Genomic DNA, 21,951 nt, shown 5'->3' with positions numbered 1-21,951 from the left:
TACGTGAACCCCACAGGACCATTTGTTCAATGATGCCATATAACAAAATTAATCCTGAAAGTTTACTTAACAGAATGAAATTCAAGATTAGGCAAGAGATACCACAAGTACAAAATGCATACATCGAAGAATAGGGGAGTAGGGAGGCAATTTATGTTTGAAGAATGCTGGCTGAAAGTGCGAAAAACTGATATCAATGCTTCGTTGATTACAGCAAGGCATTTCATAAAGTAGAACATGTGGAAATGTTAAGAGTTCTGGAAGCATTATACATTGATGTAAAGGATTTACAACTAAAAAGAAACTTTTATTGGAAATAGAGTGCAGGGAATAGAGTGCAGCGATTTGAATTAATGGAGAGACCAGCAAGTGGACATCAGTTATGAGAAGATAAAAATAAGTATGAGGGAATTACGAAAATTGATTTAAGACAATCATTTTAGGTTAAAGCTGAGTTTCGAACCATTCGCGATTCACTTGTTTCCTCAGTAAAATCCAAACCTCAACTACTTAGGCCGAGCAAAAAGCTTTATAACGAGCGCAAGTGATTGCGACAAAGCACCCTTCACTTTTCGGATACGTAGCCGCCGCTAGAAGAAGTACGCATCTTCAGGGTAGATGCTGTTAAAAAAATCCATGACTTCAGTAGCCATTAAATCAATCTTGCAACAATAACGTACAAAAAATTAAGACGCTTTAATTTGATGCTTATTTAGTACAGAACAATAAAATTCCACTGAGAAATTTGCAAACCTAAAGGTGCTGTCGTTCAAGACAACGCGATTCTATTGATAAATTACATGCACACCACGTATGATCAACACTGTACTTTAAAAACATATGATCACGTATGATCAACACTGTACCTCACCCCTTTTCAAGAATGTATGAAAATATCAGGGCATTTTCAGAAAAAGCTCAGTTTTGAAGTTTCATCAGTCTAAAAATATTTGATAATTATAATTTCGAGTAATGGGTAGGTTTTTAAAAAAGACAAAAGGGTCGGAAAATGATCTTTTGATGATGTGAGACAGGAATTGGAAATAAAACAGACTACATTAAAAACTCGAACAAACACTAACTTTGACAAAACACAAACAGAACATGAAATAAACGTTGTCATGTCCATAACGGAAGATCAATAAAGCGACAATTAAGGAATATTTTCTGAAATTCTTCTAATAGGAATAGTTTTCCCTACATTTGTCAATCTCAACTCTAAAGACACTTAAAGTTCAGAGAATCATTGCTTAAACTGCTGGAGACCTTGCTGATTTTGAAAAGCTTTCCCTACGTTAAATATTCATCATAAAAGAAGTATGTACAATTATAGATTACAATATACATCTTAATTACAGAAAAAGCTAACAACAAGCTCATAAGTAACAAACATTGCTGCTGTATTTGGAATCTGACGGATAACTTGGGTTGTAAGTCCCCCGTACAAACCACGAATACCCTCTTCGACGGCAACCAAACGCAAAGTCTGTAACATTGAGCGGTATTTTTTCACTCCATCTACAACAGGCTGTCTCAAGCGAGTCCTCACCACTTCATGTGGGTACATTGATGTACAAGATATGATTTTTGAAAGACTTGCAGCTACCATGAATTGCGCAAAGTCGCCCAAACATTTACCGTTCTCATCAGCGTCAGTGCCGCATGGCCGCAGGTATGCTTTCATTTGTTCGTATAGAAGAAAGTGTATACTGGTTTCTGCAATGCCAACATACGATATCAACAGTCCACGATAGAATCCGCGAATACCTTCTGTCTGATATGTCCTGGCTATGCAATCTCGTAAAGTGGCTCCTCGGCGCCTTTGGAAAGATGAACAAAGAAACGTGATTAAAACCATATGCTAATGTTACATGTTGGATTCAAAAAATGCCATTAGCAGAACTACTCTTCTGCAAAAGGCACATCAATATTTTAAAAAGTGTTTATGAAGACTTTTCTACATTTCACAAAAAGGTTATTGTATTGCACAATATTTGACCACTGGTTTCACGTCATATCACAGGTCCTTAAAGCGGAACATTCATAATGTAAAACGAAATTTGATCTGAAAATACCTTTTATCTAGTTGAAGTCTTGTTTTTAGTACCCAAATTGGGCAAGTTGCAGTGGTGGAACAAAATCCTGAAAAGAAATCAGAAAGAACATTCTTCATCGAGATCTTCTGAATGGCAATAGAGACTGGTCACATTGTTCCCGCTGCTTTTGTCATTTGTTGGACGCGTATCGACGCATATGTAGTGTGATTACTACGTTTTGGGAATGTTTCATTTTTCCATATGACTGGAAAAGTTAAAAAAATTTGGTTTACTCTGCAAAATGACGATGAAGCGGGTCTATGAGAACAGTCTCTATGAACAATAACATTAGTCCGCCCAATTGCTTAATAAATCAAGGAATGAAGGTTAAACTTAATTTAAATTACTCGATTGTCAAACTAGATGAAACTGTAAGGGTAATGCCAAAAATTGCAACTCAAAAACTGGTGTATATTGTGAACCAGGAATCAATTTGTGAAGGATTCGGACAGACCAAACAAAAAAAAGAATTATCAGGATGGCTTTAATTCATGTGGCAATGACAGATGCTTGAGGATGTTCACGATATCGCGGGGAGTCCCCCGATACAATGCAACACGATTTATCATCACGAAAAACATTTAATTGTTGTCTCTGAAAGGCCTCCTTAATGGTGAAACATTGTACTGTTAATACCAATCAGAGTTGCAATTTAGGACATCGGCCGGAAGTTGGAAGGGGTTTGTACAAGCCCAAAGTTATGAACAGTCAAGTCAATAAACTTAAATCGAAAAAATGAGCCGATTTAAACAAGTGGTAACTGTTTCTCAAAGGTTGATTTGGGAAGACCTATAGCTGCACAGTTTGGGAGCCTTACGGTAGCTTAGTCCATTTGTAGTCTAAGTTGCCTATCCATGCAGCAGTCTCCCGTGCCGGTATCCTTCAAGTCAGCTGGCGCCTCTTGGAAAAAAGGGTTAGAATGGGGGCAAACAGCCGGGGGACGCGTAGCATCACACTCTGCAGCACTCTGCAGGACAAGCGGCACTGGCATGGGTAGAAAAACCTTCAGTATTTGACTGGACACAAACAAAATTTTCTCAAGGCTGAGGTTAGCCACATTTGTTTCTGTCAAAATGACAAATTTTAAACGGGAAACAATGGCAGCATAAAAGTATTGTTTCAATTAAATAAAACATCAACCCAAAAATGTTTTAAATCAACCGAAAAAATCTTTCATATCATCACTAACGAAAACTTCACCAAAATATCTTCCGAGTTTTTCAACTTTTCAGCCTTTTGCATAGAAAACCACGACAGCTTGAGAAAATCAGGGCAGCTTGGACCTTGAACCATTGCGCAACAAGCACCAAAAGGCTTAAAATGCGGTTCAATGCAGATCGTACCCACAAAGCATGTCTTGACAATAATAGTTTCGGAAAACAAGACGATATGCCTCTTGGCATTCATGTGTATCGTCACTTTCAAACTTTTAACTTAAAAACAACGACCTTGCTACCAATTGAACATCATCAATGCACATTAGAGACGATAGCGATAAGATTTTCACAAACAACATTCAAACTCACTTGAATCAAACTGCCACCTAAACAGCGTTCACTCAGGTGGCAAAGGAAAAAGAAGGGGCTGGGGAATGAGTGAACTGATTAAAAAGATGGAGTGGGAAGGGAGTGGGAGGGGAGTGGAAGGGGAGTGGAAGGTACAGAGCCCAACAAAGTGGATGCTACTTTGCGCATTCTTTAAAATACAGGATTAGGAGGCTGCCTATACAAACAACTACAAGTGGTCCCTCGACAAAAATTTCCAATGCCCAAAGATGCTTATTTCTTCCCCAGCTCTCTGGCTGCAGTGAAATAAGCAGAGAAAGGAATACGTCACGGAGAATGCTGCATGGTTGATCACCTAGCCTTGTTTACCAAGTTGCTTATGAGCTGCTTAAAAATCATTCCTATGCGTTTAGAGGATAAGAATGAGTGGATAACAAAACTCAGCTTGGATCATGACCTTATCCCTAATATTATGCAGATTACATATAAAGAAATCCACATAAATATGGCTTCTCCGATACCTCCTGCCCTCCTAACTTTACCAGAATTATCTGTTCCTCACCTCTTCAATTGGCTACAAAAACCAACTTACAGTACAAATAAGAAGGATGTGATCTCGACATAGATGACAATGATATATTTTTGCAATAAAAGTGTAACATAGAGCACAGGAGGTATAGGGTGGCCAAATGATGATTCTTACACTACCGCATTTTGTTTCTTTCTTTGACATGCCTTAAACAAGGCACCCAAGCATCCTTGTGAGAACTAGCCATCCGCGATAGCTAGGTACCCTGTGTAGCTATTGTAGCTAGGTACCCTGGGGGCACACTACAAGAAATTCAAAGTATGACATGGTGTATTTATTCAAAAATATTTTTTATCAATTTGTGTTCTCTCTAATATTCAGAGTATTTTTAAATGGTGTTGAAAAGAAGGAATGATTTTTTAGTTCTGAGTTTCTTGCAAAGAATATTTGTTACTAACAGCAACAAGGTCGGGGAAATGTTGAAAAAGTATGGAATACACAAAGTACTTTTGATGATTTTAAGGTTGAATATACTTAGAGGATGGGACAATTTTAGAAAATGGGTATATTAGAGAGAACACATCAAAGTAATATTTCAAAAATTAGACAAAAGTTTAGGGGATCCTAGTTTGGGTTGCTACAGGAATAACTTGGCTTTGGAAATTAACAATCAAACACAAGAAAGTTTTTAATACAGCTAAAATATGCTTTTGATTCTTGCATTCTCCTGCATGAAATTGGTTTATATGTTGCTATGTGACAGGGGGTTCACAAGAGAAAAGTGCTACTGCTACCAAGCCCCAACACAATTATTTGTAAGTTCCTTATAGAAAAGTCCTTTTTCACAAGTTTTTGAAGAGATTAGATACATCTCTCCTGACCCGAAAAGAAATTGAAATGTTTGATTGTTCCTCACTTTATTTGGAGGTTAATTACCAGTAGCATTCATAAAAGAAAACTGCAGGCTGTTGACTGCCTGAATGTTTTGGCATTGTAGCTAACAAGAAACCAGCTAGCTGTTGTTAGCATGCTAGAATTCTCAGGTCTTAAAAATTCCAAACATGGGCAGCTCTATTTGGGATCATGAGTGCAGCTGTTCTGTTACTAAGGTTGAGGTTTAATGTAAACTTGACATGGTTCAATGGACTGGTAGGGAGAATTCAAAAACAAAATTAGATTCAATAACAACATGAAGCAGATAAATCTTAAAAATGATGCCTCACCCATTTAGTGTTGAGTAGACCATCTTAAGAATTTGTGGCCTACTCATTACGTTTAGTTTTCAGAAAGAGGCATGAAAACAAAAGTTTCTGTTTGCTTTCATCTGAAAACATTCTGTGCATCAAAATTTTTCTTATATCTGACAAAACAAATGCAGGTAATCCACCAATGATGCAGGTAATCCACCAATGGTTAAGAATGTTAAACAGAGGCCTAAATAGATTCAATTTCAATAGTGGAAAGAAGAAATTTTAATCCTTGTATTGACAAATTTTAGAAATTCAAAAACAAATCAATGTCTAGCGATGCAAAGGAATTGCCTTCTGCATAAGCAATGCAGCTTGGGTTCTTAAAAGTTGCTTGCTATAAAGACATAATTACAAAGACTACTAAAAGCAAGGAATGAAAGACCAAATTAGATTTTTTAAACCAAACTTAACAAAATCTGTTTTTTTCCAACAAAAGTTTAGATATATATTTGTATAATGAAAAAGTAAAGATTCAGCATCCTTGCTTTTATAATTTGACTTTTTTACGGAAAATTGACAGGAATAACTATTCTTTATGTATCTTGGCTTTTAATCACCAAAAAGTTTGTAAAAAGTTCATCTAGAAGGAAGACTTTTCCAAAAGTGCTATAATTTATTGAGACATGTTCAAGACAGAGATGTGAAAACTTCAATGCACTAAAGTCAAGAGAATCTAGTTTAGTGATGACCTAATTGGGCCTGGCAATAGGCAGGCAATAGTTCATACCCATCTTCATGCTGCTCTATTAAACAAATGATTCTTTCTTATGAAAGTTGCAATATTTAGGTGCCTAAAATCCTGGAGACAGTTTATACATGTTAGGTAATGTTGTGGTTTAGATAACTTCCCATTAATTTCTTGAAACTTTGCCTACTTCCTGACATACATCAACAACCAAAGCATTTTGCATAATTTTAGCCAGGGCTGCTAAACTTTGATTATTAAACATTTTTTCATTCTTTACAACTTTTCTTATTTATCACTAATAACATCTCGCTTTTAAGTAGCAGCCCATCTTGAATCAACAAAGATCTTTCTAACCTTCTTGAATGTTATAAATTGATCTGTATATATGTACTTAATTTCTTTATGATTCATTATACACATGCTGCTCTACAGAAACTAGTTCTACGTCATTTTGGTTCTGCCTACCAACTTGGAACAATTGAAGAGCTGATGGCAAAACTAGGCCTCAAGGTAAGAATCTTTTCTCAAGTGCAGATGTGCAGAAGTTTTCACATCCCTTTACAAATTATCTGACAAAAAAACAAATCAGGAAAACTATATAGAACACTTACCAGCAGCTGCACCAGCGGTCAGAGGGATAAGCAAACTGTCTTTATTTACAACTCCAAGGGACCTCATATTTCGCTTTGTTTTTGCATAAACTGAGAAATATATTGCCCTATAACCAAACAAACAGAATTTTTAAACAAATGGATAATAATTGCCTGACACGATCACTTTAGGGAACCAAAGCATAGTAAAAATAGTTGCATTATCTATTCAAATTTATAACCTTTCTAGAGTTTACCAACAATATCCCAGAAAAATTAAACCTGATGTTACCAACTGAGATGTATTGTACAAATCAATAGAAGTTAAAGTACAAATCAGTAGAAGCACATATTAATTACATTAAAAGTCTTTTAGAGGCTTTGCCTATGGAGCACCCAGGGCATAGCGTTGGCATTTTTTCTTGTGTTCAATTGTTAATAGTTGGTAACCAAACTGAGTCTAATTACATGGTCCCTCCATAACGAAATCCAAGGAGTGACACAAGTTCTGGATTTGCAAAGGCATGTAATACTTGAGAGAAGAAAAATGCAGTAAAATATATATATGTTATTAAATGTTGGTGAAATTTCTTCAAATAAGGGTTTAAAACCTTACCTTGATGGAGTGACACCAACAAGGTGAGGAGCAAGACCTTTAAATAGTGCTCTCACCCCTTCTTCTTGGACAATTTTTCTACGATGAAATAATTTTAAAATTTAATAGGGAAAGAAAATAAAGCTGTATCCTACAAATAACGTAAAAGGTCTGTTAAACCTTAAGACATATGACTAATAATAACACATAGCGAGATGATACTGCAAGCATTTAGGTTTATTTTACATAACACATTCCTAGGACAAAATTTAGTTGTTGAGCAAAACAATGAGGGAATGGGGTTGTAAGCATTTATGAATTGAATGTTTGAAAAAAAATTTAAACTTTAAGCTTGAGACATTTAAACTATGTTTGATTTTCAATTAAGTTTACCTTAAACAGTAGAGCATTCCAGGTTTCACTTGGATCAAGGCAGTTGCTTCACTGTGAACAGCTGCGTGTGAATATGAAAAACGGAGTGCACTGTTTTGTATGAGAGTTCTCTCGGCTGGAATTCTTTGCAAGTCATACGCGGCTATCGATGACTGTTGTCTTGTTTTCAAAACATCTAATGGACATGTAATTATTGCACCGGAGGTACCACCAATCCTGTAAAATAAATAACGAAATATTGTTTTTAATTTTGCATAATACGAAAACTGCTGCAAGAAACTAGGGTTCATCATTTCATAAGGCTAGCGCTGCGAATCCTTTTTGTCGGCGATATTTGCTGGTACACAATATATACGTACCACAACATAACAACATAACATATTTAAATTGCAGGCTAGAAGACTGTTGCGATCGCTGTGTAATCTCTGGTTGTTGTTAGTTAGGAGATGGTTTGGAAATATGCCGGTTTGAATTGAAAGCAAGATGTTAAAGAAGCCCAAAATGTCCAAAAACATGCTGAGACAGCAGGAGTCAATCTGATTGACAATTGCATTCAGATTCACCATAGTTTCACGTCGCCAGACCAAAATGTCGTGACTTAGAATAGATAAGGAAGAAACATATAAATAGTTTATCTTTAGTGATAGGGATGTATATAAAATTTATCTTTAAAAGTGAAAGGGACGTAGATATAATCAGTATTTTTGGTGAATGTGCGAACCAATATGGGCAATATATGATATGATTCCAAACAAAAGATAAAGCTTGCATAAATGACATAGAAACGAATACTGGCAGACGAAAAACACGTTAAAGTTCGTGAAAATACCCGAGAAAGAAGTAATTGACACGGCTAATCAAATAGATTGATGAAAGGGAAATCAAAATAAACCGAAATCTTTTCAATTCACAATCAAAATAGAAAATGAAATTGAAGTTCGAACTATGTATTGGGATTATAACGAATTTCATCACTGTTATATTTTTATAAAAGAAAAGAATTCATACAATCAAAATTAAAAACAAACCGATTCTTGTGACAGGCGGAATAGTAGCAAATATCGGAAAATAATTCAGGCCTAACCCTTATGTGGATTTTAAACGAGGGAAATTTATCACATTTCAACAAATAGGGTAACAAATCTTACCCTCCAGCAATCATATGAACGACAGTCGAGTTTGTACATGGCATGGCGGTTGACATTTACCATCGAAATTGTAGCGATTAAACGTCTGTAACTTTTTCGACCTCTTCGAGTTCGCCAGCTGCAGTGACTGCCGGTCATCGAACGTTTTTCACTTCCTTGCCTTCTCCGGTCAACCAGCCAATCAGATTGCTTCAATCCCAGTGGACTTTCAGTAAAATTACATAAAACCCGCGATCCCAGAGTGCTTTGCCCTAAAATCATTGCAGGTTTTTTACTAGCCTGCGGCGCAGACTTCAATTTCTGAGTCTGCACGCAGGCTATACAAACAGAGGGTCTCGCAAAGGTATCGGGGATGTCTGTGAACGAAAATAGGTTGCAACAGGGACGGCGGAACGACCAAGGGGCAAGGGGGCAGGCTTGAGTAAAAGGCCTTTTAAAAAATAATTCCAAGCTACCAACATTTCTTTGGTAACTGTCATCCGTCATTTAGCTAACTTCTGGCATAAAAAGTTTCTTGACAAGATTTGAGACATGTCACGATGAATAAGGCAGTACAGTCAGAATTTCATATGAATATTTTGATAATTACAAACCAATGACACTTCTATGAAAAGGGAACTTTGCCCCCCTTGCCCTTCCTATCAAAAGGCAGCAGGGTTGGTTGACCCCCACGCCCCATCTCCGGCCTTCCTAAGTTGCAATTCCAAAAGTAGCAGAAAAACGAATTACTAAGGTGCGTACAGTTTTAGCTTCTACTTGAAAAATGCTTGATTCAAGAGACTCCATAAGTAGATAAACAGCAGTTCCTCATAACCTCTAGAAACTAGCCTGTGTTCCAGACCCCCCTAACTTGAAAGTTAGGGGTCTGGAGCACAGGCTACTAGAAACTGGCAGAACAAAAGCCGACAAAATTAATAAGAAGGAGTGTTTGGCTTTTACCGTTACGCGGTTTTGCTCACATTTTGGCTCGTTATTTCGGTTCTGCCACAGATCGCTCGGTTTTTCGGTTTCGGTCTCCGACTGTACCTGGGTCGGTTTTTGGGTTTGTGTCAGTTTGTTACCGTTAATCTGTCCTTTAAGATTCATTATGCTTAAAAAGTGAATTAATGCCATTTTGTATAAGAAGGGCAGCAAGCAAAAACAGCAAAAGCAACGTGGTATTGATGAACACTGAAGGTGATACAAACTACTTTCACGCGGTTTTACGCTTCTATAATAATAATTTTGAACGGTTCTGAGGTTTCTGGACCCCCAGACACCCTCTCTAATAAGCGTTCAGTCCATATTTTACTAGCCTTTGCCACTAAAAAAGGATTGAAAGGGTGATAAAGATTTTGCAAGTAGAATCTGCACGCAGGTAAATAGATTCCTCCCACCTGTCACGTGACAAAATTATTGGCTCTATGATGGATCACAACCTTGTCTTGGATAAACATAGCAACGCGTTACTTATGCCATGTGGATTTTGAGACGGAAAGTTATCTTTGCCAATTTTGAAACGGTATATATCTAGAATTGTTAGCATGTGTATCTAGCCAACTTTTTTCGGTGTGTACTGTTTGTTTAAAACCAAACAAAAAGACAGTGCAGTTTGCAATGTTCATTCTCCCGATTTCAGACCCAACCCAACCTTCCGCTTTTAGGAACTTTTTTCATAAATACCATTTTGAAAACATTTTGAGCAAATAAAGAAGACCTATATGAGTGTATATAGAGTTTGTCACCGTATCTATCTTTCTGACGTTTAAACCATAGCAGGCAGGGAATGCAGACTGTTCTTTGATACAGACGAGCAAGGGTAAATTTTGCTTTCCCAATCAGATGTTTTTTTACATGTTGGCCATTCAGCCAATCAGAGGTCACCGTTCACAAATTGCTTAGCTTCACGGCATTGCGATCTGCTCTTTCTGTGGGGATTTGCAATAATTTCATTATTTGGGATGGACCATATTCGAATACTTCACTGGAATTTGTTAAAAACTCCCAATTTTAAACATTCTAAGGTTGGAACGTCTAGAACTTTGGGTAGCCTAAAATGTTGTCTTTTGATTTTCGATGGGCATTGTTCATTGAATTTTGAAAACATTCTCTTGATTATATGCCCTAAAACCATATACCAGTTTGTCCGATTTTAGGCCGTGTTAGGCCCGGAATCATCATAAAATGTTGTGTGCTAACATAGTATGACTATGGTGCTAAGCAGCCTCATCTCGATAATTACTGGTCCCTCTTTCACATCCAGCATTTCCTTCGAGGTTGTAGTTTGATACCACTGATCAGTGCTTGATACCCGTATCAATGGCATTTCCTATCAACTTGTCGGAAGTTTATGTATATCTTCCGCCATTCAAATATAAGCTGAAAGTAACATACGAACACCTGTCAAATTAATTGCCTCGTCCTACATAAGGATTATTCATTTTATTATCATTCTGGTCTTTTTGTGGTTTATACCTTATCAGTTGCCTGCGAGACAAATACAACATCCACTTCGTATCCAAGTAGTGTTGCTAGTTGCGGGTAAAATGGTCGTGTTGTTTCTTTTTGTTGTCGCTGGTTTAAGTTTAACAGCCGGTAAGTTTTTTTACTTTACCTGATGTTTTTCATAGAACATGGTATTCGCAATTTCAGCTAACGTATCTAAGAATCTTTAGAAGCATAAACATTTGGAAAGGCAAATCTAGAATTAATTTTAGAGTCATCTGACTCTAGAATGAAACTGGATCACCTTGTCAGGCAGGCAGGCCCATTGACCTTTGCTCATTTCGGTTTATCTGTATCCACCATCGAAAACGTTTCTCAATTCACAACTTGTCCAGGTCACCATAGATTGTTTGATCTATTTCTTTGATAATTCATATGTAAAGGTTAGTATTTCCTTCCGATATGAAAGATATAGTGATTTTTAGCTGAGTTTTAAATTACATCCCATGACGCAAGAAATCATCACCGAAGTACGTAAATATCATCATAATAAATCCAAAAGCAGCTTGAGGTTCAGGGGGTGCGCGACTCCATATTAAAGAAATAAAGAAAAAAAGCCCAAAATAAGCCAAAAAAGATGATATAGCCAAGTGGTTCTATTTATAATACAGTACTGTGGATGGATTGAATTATAGGGGGGGGGGGGGGGGCTCGTTTGTTGAGAACAATAGGATAAAAGGGGTTCTTCATTGAAAACAAAAAGCTTTTTGGAGGGGGGTAAGAGCAATATTGGCAACGGCCCTGTGAAACAGGTTAACAAAGTCAGCAAGAACAAGTAAGATAGTCCACATACTCGTGCTTAATATTGGTGTGGTTTTTAATATTGTAATGCCAGTCCCACTAATCATGAAGGGTGCAACCCAAAAAGTTCAGTGTTGTATTTCTGACGCACCTTTATTGATAAAGTTGTTTGTATTTAGAGTAACATGGTGATGAAATCAATGCAATGTGAGACACGCTCTACTTTTGAACAACAATTTTTCGATGTTGTGGAGATAACACCGGAGAACAAAAGGCGTGGCAAGAGTGGGGAGGGGGTGTGTGCCAAACTCTACTAACGTTTGTTTGGAAAAGTATGGAATAGCGATCACTGTCTAAAACCTATTTGTGTATGCCACCAAAGTGCTCAAGATTACACTGAGAGCAGTCTGGTGACCTTGTACTGCCAACAATCATCCCTGAGGAATGCAATTTTTCGGCATTTCTTGGGATATGCACTCCCCTAACAATAAACTGTAGATTCTCCCCCGAGGTAAATATTTGTTTAGGTGATAAGTGCCCCACAAAGGATTATTAGACCATTTGCTTCAAAAGGTGCGGTGACTTTGTTATAGACCAACACAACTAACGATAATGTCTAGAAATACCAATAATTATAACTCTTGGCTAGCAAAAATTGTACCAAACAACATTTCCTTTTTCCAAAAATATTGGGCATTGTGCTCCTCAATAGCAAAGTGGACAAATAAAACGCCCACCTATATTTGATCACGAGGGAAAGAGAGAAGGCTTGTTGTTGAGGGTAAGGTGCTGTTTCCAGGTAAGGTGGCGTTGCGTCTTACATAGCTTATTCCAAGGGAAATTAGCTGCGGGGGCAATTGTTTATAAGGAGAATGACAATAACCTATAGCGATAGGCAGTTACACCCCTAGTTAAAATGTTAAAAAGGGGCGTGGCGTCTTTATTTTTTGCTACAACAGGCTTTTATTGTTGATCTAAGATACCTTCTTGGTATTATGTACCGAGGTAACAGAATGTCAACTAGAAGGGTAACAATGAAGTGATATTTATCGGAATTGAGAAATAGACTTTAATTATGGGAAATTACCTTATTTGGCAGTATATAGTTATATAGATTACATCATTGCAGTAACTGCACCTGACGCATGCTCCTCCACATATTTCAGGCGAATACATTTGTCATGAACCGTTTGGGTGCTTTTCTGACGAAGCCCCTTTTCATCATTACCTCATGTCAAATCCGAAACACCCCCGAGCTGTTGGAACAACATTCACCTTCCACAGCCTACATCGAAGGCGCCATTTCAAAGACTTCAGTAATCACACGTTGAGAGCAGTTTCAAGGCTTCTGAGAAACAAAAACTTGAAGGTGATTGTTCATGGAGCTTTAGGTACGAGTTTCTGATCTATCATTTTGTGACTTGGGTTGTGCATTGGGATGAAATAACTTTTATAATTTCTTGGCGGTTGAAGCCCCCGAAAAACAGTGACAGTTGCGTCTCTGAAAATCATTACTTGTGTGGCTGCCTTTTTTATTAGATATTTCCAAGGATTTTAAAAAAAAATTTTACTCCTCCTGTCAAAGCAACACCGTAACGTCTTTATGCAGCATTATGTAAGAAAAGTATAAACAGCCTTTATTTAAGCATATGGTTTAAAAATGTCAATTGAATTAATCAAAAACATAAATTTGCCAATTTCTCTTTACCCGTTTATAATAATAAGCCTGCAAGGATTGCCCTTATTTCTTGCAGAGTCTTCAGATAAAACATGGGTTCGTGACATGACAAAAGGGCTATTGGGCAAAGGAAATTCTGACGTCATAGTGATGGATTATGGAGAAGGTGCCACCGGGCTCAAAGCACCGGGTAATGCCCGTCTTGTTGGGGCCCAGTTGGCTTACTTACTAAAGTACATCCTTAAAGGAAGAAAACTCCAGGATAGATATGTTCATATAATTGGTTTTAGCCTCGGAGCACACGTAGCTGGTTATGCAGGAACGAGGGTGAAGACTGATGGTTATAAACTGGGAAGAATCACAGGTGAGCTCAGTGCATTGGAATGTAGTTTAGAGAAGGTAGTCGTTCGGTGAGAAAAGCATATGAATACTGCAGTAATTGTATTTCTAGAATGATAGAGAGGTCATTTAGAAATGAACGCTACATAAGTATTGTCAGCCAAATGGAATGAGGTACTAGCCGTGTACCCCTTATTAGTGCCAAGATAAAGGGTACACCGAAAGCCAAGAATATTTCCAAGCTTCTGAAGGTGTTTATCATCCATTTCTTATGAACGATGGAAAGGACCTTTGAATGCCCTTACTATAGCTCTTGAGTATCTTGAACCCTTCTGTGCCAAGCAATAATCCAATTCATTTATGCTCCAAGCTTAATTACAATATACAAAAGTATCAGTTTAGTAATGTAAAGAAAAAAGAGGCTTCGAAAAAACACCAGCGAGCTATTGAGCCAAATCCCCAAATCAAACCATAAGCAAATAAATCGTTCAAGAATCTAAGTTTAGAACACAACTAAGAACACTTTTCGTATCCTGCCCTTAGGAAAGGAAGATGGCTTTTAAAAGGTCGTATGTACAGTTTGGATGACAAATAATCTATGTGCTGTGATTATAAAGCAAATAAAGACAGTAGCTTAATAAAAATATCGTATTGAATCTGAGCCAGCTTAAATACACTCTTGCTAAGCTCCTCCTACTTAACCAGCCTGTTCGACCTACTACTAGCCCTTATCACACCTAATTGCTGATCAGGCCTCTCCCGCGAATGGGCTGTATCATCTCCATTCATTGTAGTGAATCGTATATTCTATAATGAATAACCAGACATTTTACCAACTTGCAAGACCATAAGTAGAATAAGGCTAATTGCAAGCAAATGACCACATGGGAATCTTTGCAGTACTTGCTGGGGAGACGAACAACCAGTTTCTCAATGAGCTTGGGAGCCCCACCGTCTTGGACTCAAAGAAAATGTGCATGGTCGATTTTCTCAGGACAGCAGTTACAATACAAGTTGTAGGGCAAAAATGCCTCAAAAATGTCATAGACAACAGGAAGTCAGTTGCGAGGCTACTTTTCCCACATCATCGAGAGCGAGTTGGGCATTGGTGCATCGGCGCACAGCGGTTACTAAAGGAAGCTACACAAAAACCCAAAACACAAATAATGTTGGGGAGGGGATGGACAAGAAAAGTACAGTTTCCCCACTACAGGTCTATGCATTAGTCCTAACTAAAAGCATCAAAATGTCAATACATAAAAGATGCATGAAGACAAGAAAGATTTTCATGATGCTTGAAAAGAGCCTGTTAGGGTTATACCAGAAAAGCAAATGTTCGTAAAAGGAAGCAAAATGAAAACGGATGTGATGGGAAGCGGCGAACAGCACCCTTGTAATTAGGCTTCATCAAGTAAAGTGAGACCTACGCTATGTCGAGCCAAAAAATCCTAAGTTCAACCAAGGGAATAGAAAGGATATGAAGCCTCACAACTAACCATCGTATTCTAAACCAAAAAACCCCAGTCGGACAAAAGACTCAATAGCATTGCGTGATTCTTGTAGAATAGGTGCAAGTAAAATGTAAAAAGGCACGTCAAAAGAGACCATAACGAAAAACAAACAAATATTAACTTAGGGCGAATCAATCAAAGAACGAGTGCCACTCTTGAAAATAATTCTGATTAAGTCTTATTTAATCATTATAAGATATTCGACTCCAAGTCGGGGGTTGCCAGATTTCTAAATTGCTTTCTTGATCATCTTTCTGGCAGGTCTTGACCCTGGTGACCTGCCTTATGGCACTAGAATATACGAAGGAGCACATCCGTTTGTGCGGCTCGACCGAACGGATGCTGATTTCGTTGATGTTATACACACTGATATCAAAGGCCTGGGAATAGATGCACCGATTGGACACTTGGATTTCTTTCCCAACGGAGGAGCAACGCAGCCTGGTTGTGGTGTTGTCAATTTTTTCAACGGTAATTTTTAAATCATTCTTTCTTATTTCGAACTTGCCATTGTCTTTTGGCTGGCTCAATCATTTGCGTCACTAGCTATTTTGACAGGACAGCATTCTTAGTTTTTCCTTTTGTATCAAGCAACGAATGCTCAAGTATTTGTTGATGTGTTTCAACTCAAATTTCACGAAAGTTTTTGGCCTGTGACGCAGGCTATCTCAAAGTGTGCTTTGCAAAATTCACGAACTCTGTCCCACAACTCATCTTTACATTGTGAACTGTGGAATCCTTAAAATCTTTTTGCCTCCAAGACATTCAAAACTTGCCTTAAAAAACTAAAGTAAAAAAGTTGATCTGGTTTTTTTTAGAAATTGGGAATATTCGCTCAAGGGAGAAATTTTTTCAAACTGTTGGGTGCCACCACATTCGTGCTGTTCAGTACTTCATTGAGTCGCTTTCTGCTACTTCGTGTAACTTTACTGCGTATCCGTGCGAGAGTTTTGAAGCCTTACAAGACGGTCGCTGCGGAAAAACCTGCGGTAAAGGTGGCTGTCCTGTTATGGGATATAATGCAATGAAATACAGAGAGATGTCGCATCTAAAAGGAAAGAAATTGTATCTCCAGACAAATTCGAAAGCGCCATTTTGCAATTCTAAGGTTGAGGTTGCCAAGACCTCAACCTTATTCGAGGCATTTTTTGAAAAGTTGTTTTCTGCCTCTCCTTGGTAAACAGGCATGAAAAAGAGACCACTTTAAAAGCATCTCTCATAGATGGACAACAGCAAATACTAATATGAAATTAATCTGAGGCCTAATGCCATTTTCTACTTTAGCTGACAGAACACTATCTTTGACAATGAATGATCTGGTAGACGCATCTTAAAGTTTTATACCTATTTAGCTTATACTTGCATTATGACCTATATCTGTGTCGCACCTAAGTTTTAAATAACAATTAATTTCTGCATGCCTTTCTGAACTGCGAAAAAAACAAGAAATTTTCTTCTCTACGTTAAGAGAATTACAGGCTAATTTATCCAAAAAGACGCATCTATCTCTTTAGGCGTAAAGTTGGTATGGTTTTAATATTTATTTTATCAGTTAATCTATATTAGTGGTTTCTACAAAGTTTTATCTATGACCATGACAACTAACCTTCTGATAGAAGATGGTACCTGACGATTACAAAGTTTGGATGGCTAGTACTTTTAAGCTATTATTCACAGAATTTGGTCCCTCCATTCATTAAAATAGATCACATAGAATGTGCTGAAGTGATTTTTTTTAAAAATCTAAGAAAACGCGAATTCCCGACTACACTAAGCTTTACTTCTCACTTACAAATCTATTGCCGTTTGCAAATCCTTTATGTTACTAGGTAAAACATTTGCAAACAAATCGCATGAAGCTTCACTTTTTTGGTTATTTAAAACTAGAGAAGAAAATTGTTCTTTCCTGTGAATTTGCTATTTTTAGGTCCATTTTTGCTTTTTCGGTAAGTTTCGCTGTCACAGAGAGGAATGTCTCAGAGAGACTTGTAAGAGGACTCTTATGGAGACGACACATTTATATCTTCTAGACTACAAGCGCAAAGGTCATCAGTTTTATGATGATACTTTTTTATCACTTTCAAGATGCTTACTTGAGCTTCTACAACATTAAACTCGAACCTGTGGCAACGATTCTTAAGTTACTGGGTCATGCAGCCTCATCTTAGAGTGACTTTCTATCGTAGCCTCTTATTCATTTGATGGCTAGTTTCTGCAAATACTAGTTTGCTTATGAGACTTACTCTGATAAGTCAACTAAGCAGGGCTTATCCAGTGCTAGCTTACTGATACCACCATCCTTAGTGGAGATTATCCTCGTCTTATTGGATCCACGGAGTGCGAACGATCCTTAGGTTGCTTGCAAAACAGGCAGCTCCCAGCGTACACCCAAAAGAACATAAAGCTAACCAGACAAAACAATTCGAAAACTCCTGACCAGTATTTGATGTCAAATGACAATTGCAACAAAGATTTCAAAAATTATACCGTTCATTTACCATAATGTTACCAAGGCTGAAAATGAACATTAGCGTTCACTCTTATGATTTTAATATTCGTGGGTAGGTTGCTAGATGATTATGCGAAATTCTATGTCTAATGAACAAACTTGTTGTTGTTCTCCGGCAGCACCTTCTCTGACAAGACCTTCTCCAACAGAGCTGTCGCTAGCGCCCGTGCAACAGGGGATGGGAGGGGTGTGTGCCCTGATACCATTTGCCGATAAAGTGGGTGAGCCATCCTTTATTTGCTGACATATCTGAAAATTTGCCGATGAAGCACCCCTAAATCGAAAATACTTCTCAAGCAAAGAATCACAAGTTTCAATAATTAGACATTAGTTTCTTTGATTTTGAGAGATTGGGAAGAAATTTTTGAAAAATTTATCAAAACTGGGCGAAATAGATCAGGTTTTACCAACAATCTGTTCACCTTACAAGATGCAAAAACTTGCAATGTCGTCTAAGCTATCATAAGAAATCAGATGTTTAATTTTTCAGCTGCTTCAAGTGGTTCACATGTTGAATTACAGTAAAACCCGCGTGTAAGAATCTGGGGATTTAGGAACCTTCTGATAAAAATTTGTTTTTTAATACTCCAAAATACAAGAATCTGTTTAGCAAAACAGTTTACAACAGGCTCTTGTATGTGGGGTTTAACCATTCAATTTATATACTTTATGTACCAAAAAGCCAAAAAGGTGACAGAAAATTGTATTGTCAAAATAAAACTCAAAATGCACAATGTATGCTAGATTGAACTGTTAGTCTGTTATTATGAAATTGTATCATTGATCAATTTTTGGTGGATTTTTAGCAACATTGGTACACTATCAGATATTTCGAATAAAGAGCAGACCAGATTTAATGCTATTTTCTGATAATCAAAAAAATATATGCTCTGTAAAAATTAAGAACCTAACTAAGAACCTATTTAGCCTAAACTGTCAATAGTACCCCATAATACAAGAACCTGTTTTATCAAACTCTGAAAAGTAGGTTCTTACACGTGGGTTTTTTTCTGTATATTTTACTGAGTGACAAAGAACTATGAGTTATTTTTTACACTCTTTTGTTAGATGCCGATAATTCTTGGCTAAGCAGGATGTTTTTACTTTCTGGAAATTTGTGGTCCGGGTTTTCTTTTTACTTTTCCTTCTCAACATTGAATTTTCTACAGCTATATACTATCAGTTGTTTACGGAATCACTAAATTTTCAGTTTTGCAATACATAATTAGCTGCACAGTTCATTTGCTGATGAAATATATTCTGTGATGTTAACATAAGATAAAATTTTCAAAAACATTTTGTTTTTTCTTCTAATTTCTTCTAAACCTGAGGTTTGGCATGCTTTCACGATATTCTTTATAAAGTGTGCTCTTATCAAAATGGAATTTAGTGGGTTCTATGTATCGATTACTATTCCCTAATAATCTTTTTTAAGTGAACAGGCACACGATAATGTCACCATAGAAAATGTTTAAAAAAGCTGTTTAATTTGCTTTTAAACAGTAATCTTTGATGAGTTCAATAAAGCGATCGTGACGTGTAGGCTACGAAAGCCTCGTCTTCACAGATACATTTCAAAAGACTGCGTTCTCACCGCAATGAAAACAAAGTGAAAGAAGTTCTATCGCTGCACAGGAGCGATTTCGAATCATTCCCTTTTAAAAAATTTGTCTTGATGCTTAAATAGGTTTGTCAGAATTCGTTTTGCTTACGTTTTATAAATTTATCCTTGCCATGTAAGACGAGAGCATAACGCGCAGAAATGTTTTTTATTTGAATAGGTATTTAAGTGATTTTTTAACTTGGCAAAAAGTGTCTTTTTATTCAACAAATTTATAGACACGATTCGAGTGGCAAAGCAAGTACTTGCCATATAAAACCCAAGCTCCATCATCGAAAGATTTAATATTCCATGCTTTTTTTCCCGATTCCAAAAGCAGTTTCTGATCGTAGGCCAGTGGTGGACTGGCAAACGTTTGACCAACCGGGAAAAGTAGCCAAAGGGGTGCCAATAGGTGCTAAAGTTGCATAACTTTGGGTCTTGTAAAACTGGCTCGGAAAAACTTTGCTTTACCTGAGAATCAGTTTGTTGCAAACACTGTCATAAGAAATGAAACGGGGGGTCAGGGGCTGGCCCTCGAAAAGTTTTTTAAATCACCCTATTTAGAATGTCAGAGCATGCCCCATGTCGAAAATCAAAGTTTTTTATTCACAATTGGCATTGGCATGAAGAAGACTCATTGTCAAATTGGCTGGTCAAATTTGTAGATATCAAGTGACGTATTGTCCTCAATTTCATGTATGAAATGATGTTATCAAATGATAGATTTTGAAAGTTGGACCAAAGCCCAAAGCCATTTTTCAGCTAGCGAGACACCTTTTTCCAAGATTTTACAAAGAAAACAACTTCTCTGGCCTAGGAGACGAGATTTTTTCGATTGAACTCGATCTCGAAATCTTTAAAAATTTGACGAAATACATGACTTCATTTTCATAAATATTCAAAAGTTTTGCAGCATATCTTTGAAAAAAAGTAAAGAGGTGCCTCAACTCCTGCTAGCCTAATGCTGTGTTGCTCCTGTCTCCACGCTACAGTTGCAAATCATTTACAAAAGATATGATTTATGATCAGGTATTGAACATGTGCTTAAAACCGTAGACTTGTCCGAAAGATATCTGATAATATATCTTGGACAAATGGATTTTAAGAGATCTTGCTGCGATCCGTTTTGCGCAAATTGATGAGTTTGCAGATTGATGGCTCCTTCGGTATGACAAACTGTGCGTAGACATGGTAAAATGGATAAAGAATTTCTTAAGAAAAGACGTCTCTATTCCGGAATACTTTAATAATAAAATTTGAAACCAGTTTTATCAAAACAGCCGGTTTAACTTTTCATTAAGTTTACAGAAGGTTCTTACATGAGGGCATCAATCCTCAATAAATTCTGTATAGAGTTTTTAAAAAGTTGTCAAGATTTTTTACTTCAATTAGTCATAGTTTTTTTAGGGTACAAAACTCCTGGTTGTAACGTACAAAAAGCTTGATGCATAGGAGATTTTAGTTGAAATCGTTTTAGTTGAATCGCAAAGTAAAATAGCTTGCCAACAACAGGACGTTGAGAAAGTATTATCCTTCATCATACATAGAGCAGTTCTCACTATTAAGGGATAGTTTATGGCCCAAAGAAAAAGGACTATTATTCAAGAGAGACAAGACAAGGAATATGCACATATTACGTCATCGAAAAACGGTATTATTTAAAAAATCCCCTTCTCCCTAAATTATTATTTTAACAAGCTTTAAGAAATAGCCATAATGACTGTTACCGTTTGTGAAAAACCCCCTCCCCAACCCATCTTTGATTATGTAATATGGGAACGTTACCATACTCAATGGCCAACACACCGATAATTTTATCCAGTTATAACTATTTTGATTGATTTGAAAGAGCACAGGGTAGTGCTCAATTAATTTTTCCAATGTGCGAGCCTTCTCAGTTATTCGATATCAGATACTCGAAATAATTTGCATTAGTCATAAGTCAAAAAAATAATATGGTTAGTCAAAAGTCATGGGTTTCACAAACAGTGCGCGAGTTAGCTAGTGAAAACCCCTACTACCCCCTCAACAGATATCGAATTAATTCAAGTATTGCGCACTTGCTTGAAAAAATAAAAAGCTAATGAGGGTTGGAAGTGAGAGTAGGCTTTCTGGCTGCTACCAAATTAACTGCTGTCAATAATAAAAGTATGAACAATTTTTTGGCGCGACTAAATTTGAAAATGGCTTTGAAAAAAGCAAAGATTTTAAACATACTAAAAGCTTTTTCATCTGAATCTCTTTAGAGTTAAAAACGTAAGAATAAGGGTCGGAAAGAACAAGATGGAGAAT

The 21,951-nt window shown here is 37.1% G+C and overlaps 2 protein-coding genes across 3 annotated transcripts; one reads left to right on the top strand and one right to left on the bottom strand.

Moving 5' to 3' along the window:
* Positions 1-641: 641 nt before the first annotated feature.
* Positions 642-9,000, bottom strand: LOC135686566 (solute carrier family 25 member 36). Its single transcript, XM_065202822.2, has 6 exons — positions 8,795-9,000; positions 7,647-7,862; positions 7,275-7,352; positions 6,680-6,786; positions 2,076-2,142; positions 642-1,820 (listed from the first exon to the last, which is right to left on the bottom strand). Exons 1-6 carry the CDS (start codon positions 8,848-8,850, stop codon positions 1,349-1,351), a joined length of 996 nt encoding a protein of 331 aa, XP_065058894.1. The 5' UTR covers positions 8,851-9,000; the 3' UTR covers positions 642-1,348.
* Positions 9,001-9,157: 157 nt separating this feature from the next.
* On the top strand, positions 9,158-16,911 carry LOC135686562 (inactive pancreatic lipase-related protein 1). 2 transcript variants are annotated; one of them, XM_065202816.2, is made up of 5 exons: positions 10,373-11,368; positions 13,186-13,410; positions 13,774-14,061; positions 15,809-16,018; positions 16,366-16,911. In XM_065202816.2, exons 1-5 carry the CDS (start codon positions 11,320-11,322, stop codon positions 16,725-16,727), a joined length of 1,134 nt encoding a protein of 377 aa, XP_065058888.2. In that variant the 5' UTR covers positions 10,373-11,319; the 3' UTR covers positions 16,728-16,911. The 2 variants fall into 2 exon arrangements, with proteins under 2 accessions (XP_065058889.2, XP_065058888.2); XM_065202817.2 differs by lacking the exon at positions 13,186-13,410 and having other exon boundaries at positions 9,158-11,368.
* The last annotated feature ends 5,040 nt before the right edge of the window (positions 16,912-21,951 follow it).

The sequence above is a fragment of the Rhopilema esculentum genome, chromosome 6 (genome assembly GCF_057945365.1).
Source record: "Rhopilema esculentum isolate cy_ngs chromosome 6, ASM5794536v1, whole genome shotgun sequence".
Taxonomy (NCBI): domain Eukaryota; kingdom Metazoa; phylum Cnidaria; class Scyphozoa; order Rhizostomeae; family Rhizostomatidae; genus Rhopilema; species Rhopilema esculentum.
This window is presented reverse-complemented; position numbering and strand designations above follow the sequence as displayed.

Bases quoted from the DNA above. Each gene is read 5' to 3' on its own strand.
- LOC135686566 (XM_065202822.2), bottom strand. From the start codon at position 8,850: ATGTCAACCGCCATGCCATGTACAAACTCGACTGTCGTTCATATGATT. The intron at 7,863-8,794 runs GTAAGATTTGTT...TTTATTTTACAG, and splicing joins GTTCATATGATTGCTGGAGG to GATTGGTGGTACCTCCGGTG. The intron at 2,143-6,679 runs GTAAGTGTTCTA...ATTTCTTTTCAG, and splicing joins GACCGCTGGTGCAGCTGCTG to GATTTTGTTCCACCACTGCA.
- LOC135686562 (XM_065202816.2), top strand. From the start codon at position 11,320: ATGGTCGTGTTGTTTCTTTTTGTTGTCGCTGGTTTAAGTTTAACAGCC. The intron at 13,411-13,773 runs GTACGAGTTTCT...TATTTCTTGCAG, and splicing joins GATTGTTCATGGAGCTTTAG to AGTCTTCAGATAAAACATGG. The intron at 14,062-15,808 runs GTGAGCTCAGTG...TCTTTCTGGCAG, and splicing joins TAAACTGGGAAGAATCACAG to GTCTTGACCCTGGTGACCTG.